This window comes from Echiichthys vipera (genome assembly GCF_963691815.1).
Source record: "Echiichthys vipera genome assembly, chromosome: 4".
NCBI classification, from domain to species: Eukaryota; Metazoa; Chordata; class Actinopteri; order Perciformes; family Trachinidae; genus Echiichthys; species Echiichthys vipera.
The window spans coordinates 15,253,464-15,269,937 of NC_139829.1; the positions used below are offsets into that span (position 1 = coordinate 15,253,464).

Below are 16,474 nucleotides of genomic sequence, written 5' to 3' on the forward strand. Positions count from 1 at the left end.
GCAGGAGCTTTACAATATAAAATACAATCCAACAGAAAAGCCCTGCAACAAAAATATCTGTGAAACGTTTGATAGTCTGTTTTCTTTCTTTCTAAAAAAAATAATAATTTTGGAAGCCTAGTTTGTAGTATTTCTGTTATTTTGTCCACTTCCTGCAAAAGCATGACAGATAGAAATGAATACATAAATAGATCAACACAGCCACTAGGAGGCTAGAGCAACCCAAATGTCTGTGTGAGTGACATCAGTTATGACAACAACTTGTCCTATTTGTCTTCTCATGCTGACTGCAGTTATGTTTTATGATCTGCCTAAAGGTGTGAAATATAAATAAACTAATGTCAGTACACGTCTCAATGTCCCCTCTTTTGACACTGAAGTTGGCGAACAAAGACAATGTTTTCCATTTATTTTTAATTGAGATGAGGTGGCAGTTAGTAGATCAGAAGGGAGAGGCAGTAATTGAGCTCATATCATTGAAACTGTGAAACGGTCTTTTATGGTTTGTGGCTGATCATTAGCAGTGTTAATTAGCTCGTAAAACCAATTAACCTCAGACCTGGACATTGTAAGCGTCAATTCCTGGGAGGAATTAAAGACTTTAATAACAGAAAGGAATATATATAGCTGTGTTTGTCTTTTTCGTTTGTTTACAAACATCCAGTCTACGAAAAAATTCAGCACTTCTGAGTCAACATGGCGACCCATCAGGCCGAGGTTCAGAGACGAACTTCTTCTCATGACCTTTAAAACCAGTTATTTTCATTTTCCCCTATCTGTCTTGAAAAAAAAGATAAAGAAGAATCTAATAATACATCTCCTTTTTTAAAAAATAAAACCAAAATAAAAGAAGATCAAGGTTGTACTTGAATCGTGTCCACTCGCTTTGAATAATTCCATCACCCCATTCACTTCCTGACCTCTCTGAAGTTTCTTTCATCTCTAACATGCACGGTCACGCATCGTGAGCCCTTCTGTAATGATTCTCCATAGCAAGAAGTAAACCAGTCCACAGAACTGCTTGGCCCTTTTGACCCGGCTAGCCCGATGGTCAGCTTCATTTCCGGAGGTGATTGTAACTAAAACGGTCTCATTATGGATCTCTAAGTGGCTTTTTGGTTTCTGTGTCACTCTCAGAAGACGCTCCGAGTATAAAAGACATGTCAGAGGCACCAAAATCTGAAGAAGCACCTGAGACCATCTGGATCCAACACTTCAAATCTACTGTTCATCAAGAGATTAAGCAACAAGTGAGTTTTCTTTCTGCAGTGTTCTGTCTGGCTTACATTTTGTGGTAAATAGAACTTTTTGTTTTTTATATTTGGGTAATAACTGGTTTCTTTTTTCCATCCTCTCTTTCGCTCTCAGCAGAAATGACTGGAGCCGCTGTGTCTGTGTGTCTACTTTTTGTCCTGTCTGTATGTTCAGCGTGTTACATCTCTAACTGTCCTATCGGCGGGAAGAGGTCCATCATGGATGCACCGCTGCGAAAGGTGAGCTGCTTTTAGCACTATTTTAACTTGTGAAGTTATAAACTTAGACACAGCAAATTGACATAGATTCAAAGATGGTTTGTTTAAATTCATTAAGTCCATTTTATTTTTATAGCCTAAAATCACACTTCACAAGTGGATTTATAATATGTACATCATATGACACCCTCTATCATATATATTTGATTTGGACAAGGAGCAACTCAACAAAAAGTTGCTTTTTCACAAAAAAGTACCTCGAATAGAGCAACAGAGCAGATATCCCCCTTCTCGGACATCCATGCAATAGATGTTGAAAACGTTTATAGAAATAATTACAGTAAAATGTCAAAAACAGTTGGTAACATGTCAAAGTACCTCCTGGAATATTTTCATTTGAATTTCATTTGAGTTTGGACTGAAACTCCTGCTCAAACCAACAATAAAGATGAATAAAAATCGGAAATCAGAAATGTTAACAGACACATTAGCTCATGGTAAATACGCTCCACATTATGCTACATTTTTAGAATTACATTCTAAAGAATGGCAATAATAATCAACCATTCCCTCTTCCAGTGCATGTCTTGTGGCCCCGGAGACAGGGGCCGCTGCTTTGGCCCCAGTATCTGCTGCGGGGAGGGCCTCGGCTGCCTGCTGGGCTCCCCGGAAACAGCTCACTGTGTCGAGGAGAACTACCTGCTCACCCCCTGCCAGGCGGGAGGGAGAGCCTGTGGATCTGAGGGAGGACGCTGCGCTGCTTCAGGACTCTGCTGTGATGCAGGTCAGTACGTCCTGTTAAGTACATTCAGACATTAGTGGAAGAAATATTCAGAGCCTTTACTCGAGCAAAAGTAGCACAAAATAAAAGTCCTGCGTTCCAAACTTTACTTTTACAGAAGTATTATCAGAAAAATTTACTTAAAAGTATAAAAGTACAACAAACAGCAATGTTGTAGTTGACTGAAGTGGAGCTGATTTTAGTTATTTAACACACTATTGGGTGTACTAGTAGACTGTATAAAAATGTGCATTATATTTCATAACCTCACTATAGGTATCTAAAATCTGAATTGGTAAATTAATAGTTACTATAGCTTTCAAATAAATGTAGTGGAGGAGAAGTAAAATGCATTAAGAATTGTACTTAAGTACATGAGTATATGTAATGGTTATTTTCCACCACAGCATACAGGGATTTATGTGGTGTTCTAGTATCTTTCTTTTCTATTACATGCTTTGATTTAGATAAATCCATTTGCCTTCTTGTTCTGAAAGGGTTCATGGTCCTGAGTCACAAACCTGATAACAACATATTGTAAAGTGTATGGCTGCAATAACAGACAGCCACGTTCTTAGTGATAACTCCTCCTTTATTTGTTTTTTTCCAAACCCTGCCACAGAGAGCTGCACCACGGACCAATCCTGCCTCGTCGAGGAGGACGGTGACGACCAAACCAGCCAATTCGAAGGCAGCGACCCCGGCGACATCATCCTCAGGCTCTTGCATCTGGTCGGTCACAATTCTCCTCATCGAGTTCACCAATAAACTGCTCCTGACACCGAGGTCTCGTGGGAAACTCTTGAGCCGTATGGGACTTGTAGTTGTCGTTCATAGTTGTATCTGTACGTTTGTCATCATTTGCTCTTTCCCCTGTAGAGTGCCTTTGTCAATATATTTTTATGTATGAAAATAGGGATGAATACTGACAGTGGTCATCCAGATATCTGCATGTTGAAATAAAGTTCTGAGAGAGTAGAATGTTGTTTTTATTTCATAGCCACCTGACTGAAACTTGTCCCTAACACTTGCTACAATGTAGACAGTTCCAAACCCTATAAATCCTCGTCTCTCTCTGGTAAAGAATAAGTCAGCATAAAGCTAATCAGGACACAGTGTTACACTACAGTCTACTATCGATGTACAAAGCCCACAGCCATCCTTATCTTTCAGATGTTCATCTTTAAATAATCCTGGGACAGTCTGCTGTGTGAATCCAGAGAATCCTCACATGACATGCGCGTGTGTGTGTGTGTGTGTGTGTGTGTGTGTGTGTGTGTGTGTGTGTGTGTGTGTGTGTGTGTGTGTGTGTGTGTCTGTGTGTTATCAGGGCAACTGTGACGCATCACTGTTGCAACAGTTATGACACTTATCTTGTATGGTAGTCACCTTTGATCCATTTTTTGTTGGCTTTGTGGGTTCAACCATAAGCTCTTGTTTGGTGCTAGAGGTTAACGCCAAACAAATGTTTTAAACACCTCAGAATGAAGAATTCACTCTGAAGCACGGATTATTAATTATTGACATTGTGCTTGATTGAATCTTTTATTTTGAGGAATCTTATCTTGAATAGCGACCTGATTAAAGTACCTTTGTCATGAACTGTAGAGTATAATTCACACTGTAGAAGTCACTGAACTGAGGGATTTTACCAGCTGCAGCAAAAATATGGCAAATATGTCAATACTAAACTTTATACTTAAACAGAGTATACATATTATTTAATAAAATGTATGCATTTATAAAATGCATATTAGGAAAGAAGCACTCTTATTCTATTTTGTTGTTGTTTTCAACAGTTACTTTTTTACCATTAATCTGTTAAACCTTTCCTCTTTGAAATGTTCTGTTTTCTCCTTTTCAGACAAAAAAAGGGAAAATATTTCCTCTGACATGCCCCGATTGCTTGCAGGCAAACAGATTTTACCAATTACATTCAGCAAAAGTTTCTGTTAAAAAAAAAACAACGACTCTGAGGTGCATTGGAAAAGACTAGAAGAAAACCATGTAAAAAGTCAGGTAGAACAAAAGGAAAGGAGGGAAGACGTGGAAGAATTAGCTGAAGGAAAAACAAAAGGGAGGGAAACAGAGAGAAAGGATGAAAAGAAGGAACAGAAAGTGTAGAACGGAAGGAGGAAGAAGGAAAGCAGCAGACTGAAACCTGACAGCAACAGTATGACTAGTCAGCAGTTTTGGGGTTACTATTTATGCAATATCATCAGATGTTAGTGTGACTTTGTATGAGATCACTACATTTATTTTATATGCATGAACCACAAGTCACAGACAATGTGACACTTACTACTACACGTCCTTCGTCTGCCTGTCCTTATCTGCAGTGGTGGATCTTGGAGTGGGCTGGAGCTCCCCTAATTTGAGACACCTGTGGTTAATGATTGCAGCGCTGCAGTTTGCGGGTATAAAAACAGGCAGCTTCCCAGTTTTCACTCTTACCATCCACGCCTACCATCATGTCTTTCTCTGGAAAGTTCCAACTGGAGTCTCAGGAGAACTTTGAGCCTTTCATGAAGGCCATTGGTAAGTGAGTCCACCTTTTTATTTTTTACCTGTAGAAGTGTAAACACTGCTTTGAAGTGCTTGTATACCTGGACTAGTCATTGACCTAGTTAGAGAAGTTCTTGCAATCAAACCTGGTAAGCTGACTTGTCTGTTAATCTAATGATACAAAATAACTAAGCCAATTATGACATTACTTGTAGTTTCTGAACTTTCTATCTTGAGGTCTCCCTGATGAACTCATCCAGAAAGGCAAAGACATCAAGAGCATCTCTGAGATTGAGGAGAATGGTGACAATTTCAAGGTGACAGTCACCACAGGCTCAAAGGTCCTTGTCAACACCTTCACTGTTGGAAAGGAGGCAGAGCTAGAGACTGTCACTGGCGAGAAGGTCAAGGTAAGGCAGGCAGGTGGTTTAGAAACACCAACTCTATGTAACTGGCAAGTCACTGCTTCTAAATCCTCTTGCACATTGGTCGAAAATTGCATAACTGTCCCAGATTGAAACTTATCTCATATCGTGCTGCTTTTAAGGCTGTGGTTCAGCGTGACGCCAACAAGCTGAAGGTCTCCCTGAAGGGAATTGAGTCAGTAACAGAACTGGTGGATGGGAACACAATTGTCAATGTGAGTAAGACAACGTATTTCTGTGAGCAGTGTTGCATGGCTTTAAACTTTTTCTAATCTACCTTTTTTTTTTTTCTCTTTGTCCCCAGACTATGACTCTTGGCGGCATTGTGTACAAGAGGACAAGCAAACGCATGTAGATGTAGCACTTTGGATAATAAAATGTTAAAAAGGCAGTGCTGTTTTGGTTTCTTTGGCCTAAATGTCAAACTAGATCCTGGATTCTGGCAGGTATAATTACTTTCCAAAAGATTTACTGGCAACTAGCAGTTCTGATTTTTCTTTGCAATTCTAGTAACTCACCTGCAAGAGCCATAGAATATGCAGTGATCAGAATTATTTTAGGGGGGGGGCTGTAATCGGTGACTTGAGCTGGCTAAAGGTCATTGACTGCAGGGAGTTCACTGAAGTAATGAGCACAAGATGTGTTTAAAAAAAAATGACATTGTTCAGCCCTATGTAGCTGGATTAATCTGACTTGCACTTTAAGGAGTCTGGCAGTGAAGTTAAGGGGCCAAAAATGTTGTTTTTAAAAAGTGGAAAGCCAAGAGGGTCAAAATGAACAGACTATGGGGACTGAGAGTGCACTAACACCCGATGGACAGTAGGAGGAGTAGACTTGCTACAGAACAGTGTGGGGTAATCCTGCCTGTGAAGCAGGGCAATGGCATTCCAGGAGCAGGATTTCCCACCTGTGGTGTAGAGGGCTGCATGTGTACATTCAGGAGTCAGGGCACAGCCTGCTGATAAGCGGCTATATACATGTATGTGCCAGTGGTTATAAACTGCTGTAGAGGAACATTGGTCCACACCAAGAGATTAAAGTTTACTCATTTCCTTAAGTTGCATCTGTCCAAGTACTTTCCAAAAAGATCAAATGCGTTGGGTTTTCCGTTTTTAACCTTCAGAATGTCCTCATTTCAAAACTTGCACTTCTTAGACAAATCTAAAGAAAAAGCTCACCATATTTTCTGGACAACTTATTGAAAGCATATCTGAAATGCAAGAGATGGAATGACAACCACATTCATTACACACGTGCAGGCAACAATTTTAAGAGCTGAAGGCAATTTTGGTGGACTTGGGTTCGAAGTTTTTGTCAGGGTTGTAAAGTATTCCGGGTAATGTATTAACTGTTCTGGTTCACAATGGGAACTAAAAGATAAGGATTAAGTGTACCTTGTTATAACGTATCTGATGTTGGAGCGCATGGCTAAGGTATTGATGCCGTAATGAACAATGGGTGTCCAAGCACTTGCACTGCATATCAAAATAAATACACTGAGTTTGATTCGACATGTTTTTAATGAAAACTACAAAAGTGAAACAAAATGATCATGTGACTAAATGTATAGACACAACACACAAACTGTGAAAATGTGTTTTGCTTTTTTAACCTTATCTTTTTAATTACTTCCTCCTGTGGAAGAGATTTTTGATTCCCTCCTCCATAGACTGAGGTTCATGCATCATGGTCATTGGTTTGTTCTTCAGAGCCGCCTCTCTCATACTGTGGTAAACATACTCGTTCTGCTTGAACATCCTCAGCTCCATCTCAGTCTGTATACGCATCGCCTGTGGAAATGCAAGGAAGCACACATCAGAACTTAAAGTGTAAATTAGCTACAGTATACACTGAACGGCAGGGCACCGTTTTGGTCACTTTTTGCAAGAATTGTAGAATCCAGAGATTTTTCAACATAGGCTCAGTTCAGATTATGCCAAAAGATCTTATTTTAACTTCCACATGCAGATGGAGTTGCTTATTTACATATCCGGCCGTCACATTCATTTGGAGTTGTGGCCACCTGTTGAAGCCCAACATTTACACTCGCTCATTTTTTGGTCTTCACTAACTCCTGAGGAAAATACCACTCTTAAACTGTTAAATGCTTCACTATGTTCACCAGCTGGTCTGTGTGTGCCTGCAGTGAAATGCAAAGCAGGAAGTATACAGTGGGTTTTGTGTTGATTATAGCAGCTTAAACATTTTTAAATCCACCCACCATCTATACTGCTATACAACAACAATTGCCCTCAAATTGCCACAAAAAGCTTAACCACAGCTAAAGGCAGCTCTGAGTGCAGATTTCGAGATCATAAGGTGTTTACCTCCAGGTCTTTGGTGATTGGATGTGTTGGGCCGTGGGTGACCATGAGAATGGCGTAAGCCTTGCAGATCATCCCATGGCCGGTCTCTATCTCTCCAGCCTGCCAGTGAGTCACTCCTGCTCTCATGGCAGCCATACCAAGAGCAGCATTGTTCGGGTGGTACAGTTTACTGTCAGTGGGAAAGATTTTATTTGATTTTAGTTTTTCTTTATTAATTTTTTCCATACTGGACACTCAAGTGGTTTTATGACGGGCAAGCCGCTCATGTGTATCACAACAAATATCTCTGCACTCACATGTATCCTTCCACCATTTTACGGGAGTAGTCTGCAGCATCATTGAAGAACTGCAGGTAAGCTTGCACCTCACTTAATGTGCTCCACATCCTCAGCTGGTAGATGTGTGTGTCAGCCAAAACTGGCTCTGTCTTCTCTGTGCAATCCTTGATGATTTTTACCACCTAAAGAGAAAACAATATTTTTTAAAACTATTTTTTTTTTAAAGATAATCTTTTTCAAGCCTTTATTATATAGGACGGACAAAAAATGGGGTGAGAGAGAGGGGGGGACATGCACCAAAGGACTACACATTGTAGTCGAACCCACGGCCGCTGCCTCGTGGAACTAAGCTTCTTTACGTGGGGCGACTGCTCTAACAGTTCAGCCGTCAGCAGCCCCATAACATGATTCTTTAAAAAAATGGAAGTAGGATTGTTTTTTTTTTTGTTTTTTTGGGTGATTTGATACAATACCTCATGGTAGTTTCCTTTTAGTCGAGCATCGTCCATCTTCTCCAACATTTGAAAGCAATAATCTGTTGCTTCTTTCACCTGTTCCTCTGTAGGCTAAGAGTTGGAGACACTGATCAAAATTCAAGTATCAAGTTTTAACAAACACTGACAATGAAATACAATTAAACATCCCATTTATTTTCATAGACAACAAAATTTTGATTTGTCCAGGTCCATAAAGGTGTAGGACTGATTATTTTTTATCTTAAGAAGACCTCTGACATGAATGTTTACTTCATTAATAAAAAAACAGATTTTCTGCCACAGACTCAAATTATTTGGTCCAAGTCTCAAGTAAGTCCAGAGTCAAGTCACTCTCCTGCAGTGTCTGGGGTTTATAAGACAAAATACATGGTATCAGTCTAATAATTGTATCTAACCTGTTCAAAAACTATGAAAATTAATTGATTTTGTACTAAAATTCTTGGTATTCAGTTAAATAAATATAATTAAAAATACTTTTATAAAATATTTATTTTTATATTTTCTCAATCAAAAACATATTCCCTCTACATCACTTTTAAACAGTGAAATGCTGACTACCAGACTGCACAGTAACCAAACAGAAAATGTATTGATTGATTGATTCATTTCTTCCTTATGAGGGAACAAACTGTGTCTGGTTAACATTAGCTAACATCAGCCCGCATAGACAGCAGCTAATGTTACACAGACACTTGTCGTGTCAACGTAGACAACGTTTAATATTTTTTCAGATTTATAATTTAAACTGAAAACAAACTAAAATTAACAATCCTTCAAGTCATGTCACAAGTCTTTAACTTCCAAGTCCAAGTTGTGTCTCAAGTCTTTTATTTTCTGTCAAGTCAAGTTGCAAGTCATCAAAACAGTGATTTCAAAGTTATGGTCATTATTAGACAGCAAATTCCAACATAACAGTTTTGTACAACATGTCAAAGCTATACGGTTTAAAATAAAGTAATAAACTCATTTAACATTTATTCTGCTCATAGTTCCTGACATGCTATCAATAACTTAATGACAATCTACGCTACTCAAGTGTGTGTGTGCCTGTGTGTGAAGATAATGTCCTATCATGCCCTACCATTCAAGGCCATGGAAAGGATATGCTTTTTTATGGTGTGACATGCACTGGTTTACACATCTTAGAGTAATAAATGATAATTGTTTTAAGTTAAGTGTAAATTATGTAATATAATATATCTTAAAATAGATAATACTTCCTCGTAAAACATTGAAATGCAGTTACTGCCTTGAAGTTATTTAGTGAATTAAGTTCATTGCAGTACTTAAACACACCCTTACACAAACAGTTTGGAAGCTGAATCCACTGGGACTTATCTTTGCTCAAAATAGCCCCTGCTGCTCTGCTTCTCGTGTTTCCCGTCTGTCCTTATCATCCATGTCAGTACTAAATGTAGTGAGAGGGTTTTGTCCTTTTCTGCCCTCACTCTCCTCATTCAACTCAAACGCAAACATGTTCACAGACACAAACCTTGACCCCGTCCACTTCCCTTCCCCCCAACTTCAAGTCGTCTTTGGTGCGATTCTTGCAGTGCTCACAGGTGCAGTCGAAGAAATATTGTGTTTTTAGCAGCCTTTGTCTCTCCTCTGACAAATTCAAGTAGTCCACGTATGAAACCGTCAGCTCCTCTCCCTCTTCAATCTTACCTAAAGAACGCAGCTCAATCCTGAGGAGGAGAAACATAATTACATGCAAGTAGAATTGAATTAATTGAACTGATTGATGGTGAAACCCTGTTCCTTAGTGTGGCTTTCAGTTCAGTCAATTCAGTTGAAAGATTGAAGGAATGGATGTTAATAGAGATTATTTCACACTTAAGCCAAAACTCCCTTCATTCATTTTGTGAATGTACCACTTTTCTAAATGTAAATGCATTAACTATAGAACAGCAGCATATTTTATAAATGAAGACCTTTTTTGGGGGTATTTTCTTTAATTTATTGTTTAGTTAATTTAAGTTATCCCTGTTTTATTTCCACTTTTAACAAATGTATGAAAAACCTATCCACATAAAGTAAACAATAAGACAAAAAAGGTATTAAAAGGCTTAAATATGAAATAATTATGTATATTTGTCTTTAAAATTAATCAATATACATGGATATATTGCTTAGGCCTTGTGTTACGTGATGTTAGAGGTGAACTAATGGGAATGAAAGTTGTTATAAATGAGAGAAGCTTCTAACACAGTCTTACACAGCGGTCTGTGTTGGCATGATGGACAGACACACATTGTGATCACACACACACACACACAAAGTGACATGTGACATGAGTAAAACTTTGTGTGGGCAGAGAAACTCACACCAGCCTTTTGTTATACCAGATAAGCTAAATAAAGATTAGAGCATTCAAGAAGCATGTTGACATTTTGATGTGAAAACAGTCACATCAAACCTACAGTGCATAACACAGGGCACTACTGACTTTATATTTTTTTATATTGGATGGAGTGGAAGGATGGCAATTAAGCATTTAATATCATACTCTCTAATAAATAACACTTTGAAAAGGCTTAAGCTGAGGTAACGCACCTCCGTTGAGAATGAAACATAGTATTCACAGCCGATTGACTGAAAGACAAACAGGAAGCAGTTTTACACCAAATGCAACCTGACAAACACACATTTACATACAATACACAACACACACACACATACTCTGAAAAAATCAGTCAATTTCAGCAAATTATAAACAAAAATTATGAGAGAATAAATAGCAACTAAAGTGGCGGTGTTTAGTTATGTCTTACTTACTTGCCGTGGTTGAGGATCACGGTGCAGTTTGGCCAGCAGTCATGATTCACTAGACACAAATTTGTGAAAAGACCAACTCCCACTGCCTGAAGGCCCCTCTGGTCACTCACAGTGAAACCGTTACAGTTGATCTGAGAAAAAGAGAGGAAATATTAACGTCAACACAACGCTGTTAAAACGCAGGAGAAAAATAATGCAGTGGTTTGTGCAACTTGTGCACGTTAAAAATTTCAAATGGATTTTTTCACCGTTTGCTTCAGCATTTCCTCCCATTTCTTGTGAGGGTCAAAGGACAAATATTAAGTAAAGGTAACACAGAAGATAAATCTAAAGGGGTCTCAAAGTAATAAACAGTGAATTACATGTTATTTTTTGTAACTTAACTAACTCAGGGTTTTTTTAAATTGTGGAACTGAAAATAAATAATTTTAACAGGGGATTTAGATCATTAGTTGAACTGCTTGTCACATACTGTATAAATGGTTGGGACCCACAGATTTTTGCCTGAATTTGATCTTGGATATCAGATTTTAACAGCCCTGCAGGATTGATTAAAGAATAAATTTGCCAGTTTTGTAAACTCCTCAGGTCTATCACTTGTACTCTGTATTCACCAGGTCAGCTTACTGATAAATACATCACACGATCTGAGCTGCAGGGTTTATAAAATCTGTTACTGTTACAGCTTTTTTGAATATTTCAACAACTGATACAATGTGTTCTAGCTGTCCATCAAGTTTTAAAGTGTAATATCACAACTTGTGCTGTGAACTCAGATATGAAGGAGCAGGCTTTTTACTTATTTGTACTTGTGGTAAGCATGAAAACATTTGATTTTACAGCTCATAAAGGATGACTGAACGTGTTAGTTTAAGTTCTGGGTCTAATTGTGTAATTTGGTCATGAGGGAGCTCTTCCTGTCCTTAAAAGAAAGACAGCTTCTGATTTTGGGACACAACATTTTGTTTTAGATCCAGCCATATAACGTTAAAATGAGGGATGGTCAAGAAAGAAAAAACACACCACTCCAAAAACATGTGAGATATCATCGATCGTGTGCTGCTTGCTGGTACGGGGCCAGTAGTCCAGGAAGTTGTGGATGTCAACTTTGAAGTCCTTTAACTCGTCCTCTTGCATGTCAGTAATGTGGTCCTCCAGCTCCTCCAGTGTGGTCAGCTGCATGTCAGACATCACACTCCCCTCTTTGTCAAGGCGCCACATAATGCGAGCCACCAAGCTGACCACAGAAAAAGAACAATAGAAAACAAGTGATTGAGAGGGTCAGGATGACATTGCCTTGACAAATTCAAAGGAATTATGGTGTGTAACGACCCCCAAGGTCAGATTTTCGACTCGGAAAGTTTGACAATCCACACAACCCCCGAGTTGACATTTAAAGACGGCTTCCCCGGTTAGTAGTAAAGGAGCTCCTGTAATAATCCTTAACTTAACACTTTTTTCATTAATTAATTCATTCATTCATTCATGTGCCCTGTGATAGACTAACGTCCTGTCCAGGGTGGACCCCGCCTCACGCCCGATGTCAGCTGGGATCGGCTCCAGCCCCCCCCCGCGACCCTGACTCCGGGATAAGCGGTTGAAGATGAATGATGAATTAACACTTTTTACTATTTGTAAATGTGTACAATAAGTCAGCCATATAAATAGTATTATTAGATGTGTATATATGGAAATGCTGTGTAATTAACATTTTTCATGTGTATTAAGCGAAATACAAAGTAGGTTGGCTAACAACGGCTAACTGTAGCCTGGTAGTTTCAGCCGTGTTTTTTCCTTTTTTTCCCGACTGAAACGGTGATAACTCGGGTGTGACATCATTCTCAAGCTCCAACGGCCGACATCCGAGGTAAATGAAAAGCCCCATTAGCCTACTATTTACAATACATACAGTATCTGTGTTCTTTTGGTAAAATAATGAAGACAAAACTCAAAAACACTCCATACACTGGCAAGATAAAACTTTTTTCCCCACTTAATTAAATAGGCCTTTTCAGACCAATTGAACCTTTTTCACAGATCATAGCGCTACAAATTTTATTGTGTCCGCACAGCAAGAACCGAGTACGATCATAGTTGTTAGAAATTTGTGACTTTTTCAGCACCTATTTCAGAGTAAGCACTCTCCCAGAGCAAAAGAAACTAACAGCCAGCCATCTGTTTGGTTCAAAAACGTCTAATGTGGCTCTATACATTCATGTTTTATTGATCAAGATCAATATTGCTGATTAAGTAGGAGAAAAATTAAAGATCAACTTTTTTATCACTACCTATTTTTTTTTTTCGTCCACTTACCGGATGTTCTCGTTCGGTGTTTTGCCATAAGCTTTGATGGCACCACATTCTTGCTTGTGTTCTGCCCATCCGGAACGCTGGCAAGTTCGGTCACAATAATGAGCAAATTTGCACTGGCCGCACCTCTGTAGCTTGTCTTGCCTGCGGAAACAGCTGTGACAAATCCGCTCTGCTAGACTGCAGAAAAAGAGAGGAAAGATGATTTAACAGCACGTATATATACTGTAGGTACAATGGTTTTAAAATGAAGAGCTAAGCATGTTCGCTTTACTTCATTTTTTTTATTTGAATTTTTACCAATATTTCCAATGAGCATGAAGCATAATCATTTTTACTATATTATTTTTCAGGTCACATCATGTCATCATAAGATATTCTCAACACAGTGGCCCTCATTTATCAATCTTGCGTGAAAACGGGCGCAGATCTGAGCGCAGAATTGGTCGTAGGACAGAACCCACGTGTGATTTATGAAACATTCGTATCGGACCAAATTCAGCGTACGAATAGAGCCGAGCTGTTTTGAAATATAAAAGAATCGTGTGTGTCCCCCCCTGGCCACCTGGCCATCACGTTTAAAAGTGATAGCTTGGCATCACAAATCACCTGTACATTTATCGAGTGGTAGTTTTTGCGATTGATGAATGCGTAATCAGTCATGGATGGTGCCTTCAGACGCACATGAGTACAATCAATTGCTCCAACCACAATTTTAATTTTTTTTAATTCGTTTTAAGAATCCGTTTTGATCTGTTCTTAATATGTGACTGCTTATGCTTAATGACAGCTGAGGTTTGTTAATCATTTTCAGCCAGATTTTGCTGTGCTGCACCGCAAATACACAGGCTCAAATGTGCGTACACGACATCAGACCAGACGTGAGATTTGATCGTAGCTCTCTCTCACGTCCAAATTGATAAATGCTGAAGTTTGCCAGGAAATGGTCGTACGCACGTTTTTCTGCCGTACGTTCGTTTGATAAATGAGGGCCAATGTTCCCAGTCTTCCTCAGTGAAATTACTTCTAGGATCATGTGTACTTCTATGTACACAGTCAGGGGTTAAATTACACAAAGGCCTTCAGTCTTTTCTACCTCATTCGTGGATGCTTAGCTTCAGCACATTGTGGCCTATATATTTTTACACTCAGTGTTTAGTTCTCAGTCTTGATAATTCAAACAATGGTAAAGGGTAAATGGACTTGTTCTTATATAGCGCCTTTCTGATCTTCTGACTTCTCAAAGCGCTTTCACAGTGTTTGTCACATTCACCCATTCACACAGACATTCACACTGATGACATTAACACTGATCTACATACCATCTAATCTAACCATTCACACCACATTTACACACCCATGCGCAGCACGGGGAGCAATTCGGGGTTCAGTGTCTTGCCCAAGGACACTTTGACATGTGGACCGGGGGAGGTGGGGATCGAACTGCCAATCTCAAGAGTGGAGGGCGATCCACTCCACAGTCGCAACCTAGCAGATCAGCGACCTCAGTCAGGGTGGTGCCTTAATGCCCCCCATAAAATGGACAAAAGAGGAAGCGACCTCAGTGCATACGTCAGACAGGCATATGGCAGAGAGTGATAGGTAAATGGTAAAGCAGAAGGGAAAAACAATTCAGAAACTAACAGGTTTAATTTTCAGAATATAAATCTGCTGAAAGGGAAGTTTGGGGTCCCCTGCTAAAGCTGCTGCCCCCGCGACCCGACCCCGGATAAGCGGATGATGATGAGATGAGATGAGATGAGATGAAACAATGTTTCGCTTTTACAAAATGATACCGTAATTTTAATAAAAGATAGTTTGTGGCAGCTTGCCTGCAATCTTTGGTACCCCCCTGAGGATGAGGTGTCTACACAGAAGGCACAGTTGTCTACATGACATTGCATCAACATGATGAAGTAACACACTGTCAGAATATAGCACCGGTGTTTCATTATTAAACCAGCGTAAAATTATAAAATGAAAGTAAATTGTGAATCTAGAGAAAGTTTGTTCGTCTGCCCAAATATCCCTATGACCACATATGAACACACCCCCCACCATTAAACATCCACATCCCCATTTTCCTTTATCACTGTACCTGTCAAACACAACAGCTGAGACACTGGGCTCGGCGAAAATGATGTCTCCAGCCCAAAACTCCTTGGTAGCCTTCAGACCCCTCCCCTTTCCAGGTGAGTCAAATATTGCCACGTTCTCCATGGTTCCTGGCTGGTTCCTGAGATGCTGGTGAACAGTGACTCAGTTGTGACCGGATGAGTGTAAGAGAGTTAAAGAGAGAAGCTAAATGCAGTGATAGGGTAGTTGAGGAACTCGTAGACCAATCTGTGCCCTCTGCGTTCTTCAGTGACAACTGTACATTCCACACCCAAGGTACTGAAATAGCCGTTCACCTCTTGAACTGTACCAACAGATGCAGAAAAGGGGTTGGTGGTGATTTGTCTCGCTAGTCCACTGAGAAATTGATAAAATGTTTTGTCCTGTCAATAAAACCATCAACCTTGTCTGAAAGTAACACCACTAAATCTCATTCTCTCAGATTCTTACGTTTACTTGAATCTTTTGTAGAAATTCTCCCCACCCCCGACCATGAATTGGTAGGTGCTCGGCGCCTGAGGGTTATTTTTGACCCTCAGTTGGGGCTGTCTATCAAGAGTCTTTGGTGACGTTAGACAGCTGCGAGCAGAAACAGAGCTGATCTAACTCCCTGCCTCTACCCTGTTCTGGTGCTTTCTATAACTCACTCATCCTCTCTCTACTTGCATCACAAGTAATTACATAATATTTTGTGAGGACTTTTAGGGTCCCCAGAATGTACCTAGACCCCACAATGTGTGATTAACCAGGTTTAGGCCCCCACAGTGTTCTGCAGATTACTGGCACACAAACATGTGCATATATATACTAAAGATCCCTCATATGCATGTGGACCTACATCCTCACATTTTCATCCACACCTTTTCTACTTGGCATGTATGACAGTGCTTCACAGACCAATTATTAGCCAGTATCTACAAACCACAGTGACCCTTCAACTTTCAAGGTTTCAGTTGTAATCTCTGCTCTTTTTCTAAAATGACCTC

General features: G+C 39.6%; 3 protein-coding genes across 4 annotated transcripts; 2 read left to right on the top strand and 1 right to left on the bottom strand.

Moving 5' to 3' along the window:
• Positions 1-1,373: 1,373 nt before the first annotated feature.
• Positions 1,374-3,021, top strand: oxt (oxytocin; the record flags this gene model as incomplete). The annotated part of the gene is made up of 3 exons (XM_083911968.1): positions 1,374-1,493; positions 2,052-2,256; positions 2,876-3,021. 3 exons carry the CDS (start codon positions 1,374-1,376, stop codon positions 3,019-3,021), a joined length of 471 nt encoding a protein of 156 aa, XP_083768094.1.
• A 1,585-nt stretch (positions 3,022-4,606) lies between these two features.
• Positions 4,607-5,574, top strand: LOC310946294 (fatty acid-binding protein, liver-type). The gene is made up of 4 exons (XM_083912733.1): positions 4,607-4,791; positions 4,996-5,168; positions 5,306-5,398; positions 5,488-5,574. Exons 1-4 carry the CDS (start codon positions 4,725-4,727, stop codon positions 5,536-5,538), a joined length of 384 nt encoding a protein of 127 aa, XP_083768859.1. The 5' UTR covers positions 4,607-4,724; the 3' UTR covers positions 5,539-5,574.
• Positions 5,575-6,684: 1,110 nt separating this feature from the next.
• On the bottom strand, positions 6,685-15,723 carry smyd1b (SET and MYND domain containing 1b). Of its 2 annotated transcripts, XM_083911755.1 has the most exons (10): positions 15,472-15,723; positions 13,377-13,553; positions 12,087-12,300; positions 11,064-11,194; positions 10,842-10,880; positions 9,778-9,973; positions 8,262-8,354; positions 7,807-7,970; positions 7,511-7,679; positions 6,685-6,973 (listed from the first exon to the last, which is right to left on the bottom strand). In XM_083911755.1, exons 1-10 carry the CDS (start codon positions 15,591-15,593, stop codon positions 6,809-6,811), a joined length of 1,470 nt encoding a protein of 489 aa, XP_083767881.1. In that variant the 5' UTR covers positions 15,594-15,723; the 3' UTR covers positions 6,685-6,808. The 2 variants fall into 2 exon arrangements, with proteins under 2 accessions (XP_083767881.1, XP_083767882.1); XM_083911756.1 differs by lacking the exon at positions 10,842-10,880 and having other exon boundaries at positions 15,472-15,722.
• Positions 15,724-16,474: the final 751 nt, after the last annotated feature.

Excerpts from the sequence above, each read along its gene's own strand:
- LOC310946294 (XM_083912733.1), top strand. The coding sequence starts at position 4,725 with ATGTCTTTCTCTGGAAAGTTCCAACTGGAGTCTCAGGAGAACTTTGAG. Across the intron at positions 5,169-5,305 it reads TCACTGGCGAGAAGGTCAAG|GCTGTGGTTCAGCGTGACGC; the intron begins GTAAGGCAGGCA and ends GCTGCTTTTAAG. Across the intron at positions 5,399-5,487 it reads ATGGGAACACAATTGTCAAT|ACTATGACTCTTGGCGGCAT; the intron begins GTGAGTAAGACA and ends CTTTGTCCCCAG.
- smyd1b (XM_083911755.1), bottom strand. The coding sequence starts at position 15,593 with ATGGAGAACGTGGCAATATTTGACTCACCTGGAAAGGGGAGGGGTCTG. Across the intron at positions 7,680-7,806 it reads AAAATGGTGGAAGGATACAT|TAAACTGTACCACCCGAACA; the intron begins GTGAGTGCAGAG and ends TCCCACTGACAG. Across the intron at positions 6,974-7,510 it reads CAATCACCAAAGACCTGGAG|GCGATGCGTATACAGACTGA; the intron begins GTAAACACCTTA and ends GCATTTCCACAG.